This window comes from Puccinia triticina, chromosome 2A, assembly GCF_026914185.1.
Source record: "Puccinia triticina chromosome 2A, complete sequence".
NCBI lineage: Eukaryota > Fungi > Basidiomycota > Pucciniomycetes > Pucciniales > Pucciniaceae > Puccinia > Puccinia triticina.
The window spans coordinates 1,602,109-1,604,207 of NC_070559.1; the positions used below are offsets into that span (position 1 = coordinate 1,602,109).

Consider the following 2,099-nt stretch of genomic DNA (forward strand, 5'->3'; position numbering starts at 1 on the left):
TTGTATAAGTCCAACAGAAAAGGCAGTTCGTGGTTTCTTGGCCGAGCTTGCGAGGAATCCATAGTGTAGGAGTCGGATCACATCAGATGTACATTTACAGAAGGGAATTTGGAATGCTACATGTCTCTCTTTTCAGATTCAAGCAAACAAAATCAATATTCTTAGCGAAAGAGTGAAAAGACATTAATTGACTTACCGGGTAGGCCAATCAGGTCCACTGATCGATGATGTATACCACCGGGTGGGCAGGTACAATCGTAGGGAACACATTCGGCGGGAAACTTAACAGACGTCCAGTTGCGGCTCGACTGCTGACAGAAGAGGTATGTTGCTGTTGCTTGGTTGACAAGCTGCAGCCATTCGTCGCTTCGCTGTTGTCGTATGGCGGCATATCGTTGAAGGCGATGATATCTAGCATGCAAAATGGCAGGTCGGTAGGCGTCTTGATTTTCGGGACGATTTTGATCAACATCCATCCAACGCTGGTCATCGTTGGCTGCTGGCAGAGGGACATAGGTTGGCCTGATTTGACGTGGGGGAAGCATGCCAAAATCCTCAGCGAGTTGTGTCGACGCGGCAATGCGGGTAGCCTCGTCTTGGGGATTTGTGCGCGACCTTGGGGCTCGGAATCGTCCCGGCCGCCTGGGTTCATTGAGTAGCATGGAGCTTCCGGCCAGTTGGCGGTTTCGACGACTTGGTGCCATGGCAGAGCTCGAGTCGTGTGCCTTGAAATCGGATCCGCGGATGGGAAATTTACCAGACGAATGATGAGGCCGGCGAAGCTGAAAGGAAAAAACTAAGAACAAAAACGTCAGTAGTGATACTTGAGGGCAACACCAAACATGGTACTTACAAGTTTTTGAGTCAGGCATCCGAGCCCCTCGAGTTGATCAGCGGGTGCTTAGATGAGCAGGTCTGAGGCCCCGCGCGAACTTGAGGTATGTACATGTGTAAGTCCCCCAGTTGTGTAGCATGGTCGCGGGAGGCTGAGCGAGGTCGAATTATGACTCTCGGGTCACCCATGTATTTGCAGTATGGAGGTGTCGGGGTAGCCAGATGCATATGCCATGTGGTGTTTGTGTATCCACATTCAACGTCTCCCTTTGATATGAGGTTTGCTGATGATGAGGGCGCAGGCTGAACGAGTAACCCGTGGATTACTACTGAGCGATAACGTGACTCATGTGTGATTGGCCTACGATTGAAGATAGTGAGGTCATCTGCAGTAGATGCTGTCGATCTGCACAGCATGTGCTCCATATTTGCTGTCCCAGCCGTTGGGGGGGGGAGGGGGGGGGAGCTGACGACATTGTTGTGAAACATAATGGGGGGATCAGGGGTTCGGGTCGATATATGGAGGGTGGCCTGATGCGTGAAATTGCCACCCGGATGGGTGGTTGGCGCTGGAGAGTACTCAGTGGAGGAGGGGACACCTCTGCGGCATGTCCACTCTCACGTTCGGCCGAACGTGAGGGTGGACATTCACCGGTCGTCCTGCGGGTGTATCACCTTGCTCCAGGAAGCGTTTGTCTATGTAGCCTGACGCACGGGGAACCGCCGCACCTCTCACCTGTTTCAGGGTTCACAGAATAGGCGGGTTTCCAGTAGCCGGCTGCCTGCTGTGGGCATGAATTTGGTTGGCGGATTGACACAAGCGTGTGCCCACCACGCGTCATCAGGTAACATGATCAACAAGGCCGGAGGCCGGGCTTGTCGGCAGCGATCACAAGTAAGCAGCAGGTATCACAGTGAAAGAGGCTGTGTCACCAGGTGCGTTGCCGGTTGTCCACCCTGACGTTCGGCCGAACGTGAGGGTGGACATCTGGCATCCTGGCTGCTGGCAGGTCCTTGTATGATAGGGTGACACTTCACACAACTGGCGCGCGCATAATGTCGCTGCTGTCTTCGGCATGGACGGCACTGTTACCTCATCTGAACGTCAAGAAGCACGGGTGTATGGCTAAACTGGAACAGCTCGGCTTTCTAATATCCACAACAGCTGAGGACAGCTGCTGAAAGAGTATGGAGCATTGATTTTGCTAATGGAATTATGTTCATGTAATATGCACTCCTGAGGAAGCAGTCCACAAGAGTGCAGG

At 52.8% G+C, this 2,099-nt stretch overlaps 1 protein-coding gene across 1 annotated transcript; it reads right to left on the reverse strand.

Moving 5' to 3' along the window:
* Positions 1 to 208: 208 nt before the first annotated feature.
* PtA15_2A182 (uncharacterized protein) lies at positions 209 to 652 on the reverse strand (the record flags this gene model as incomplete). Its single annotated transcript, XM_053166176.1, has 1 exon — positions 209 to 652. One exon carries the CDS (start codon positions 650 to 652, stop codon positions 209 to 211), a length of 444 nt encoding a protein of 147 aa, XP_053017424.1.
* Between the last annotated feature and the right edge of the window lie 1,447 nt (positions 653 to 2,099).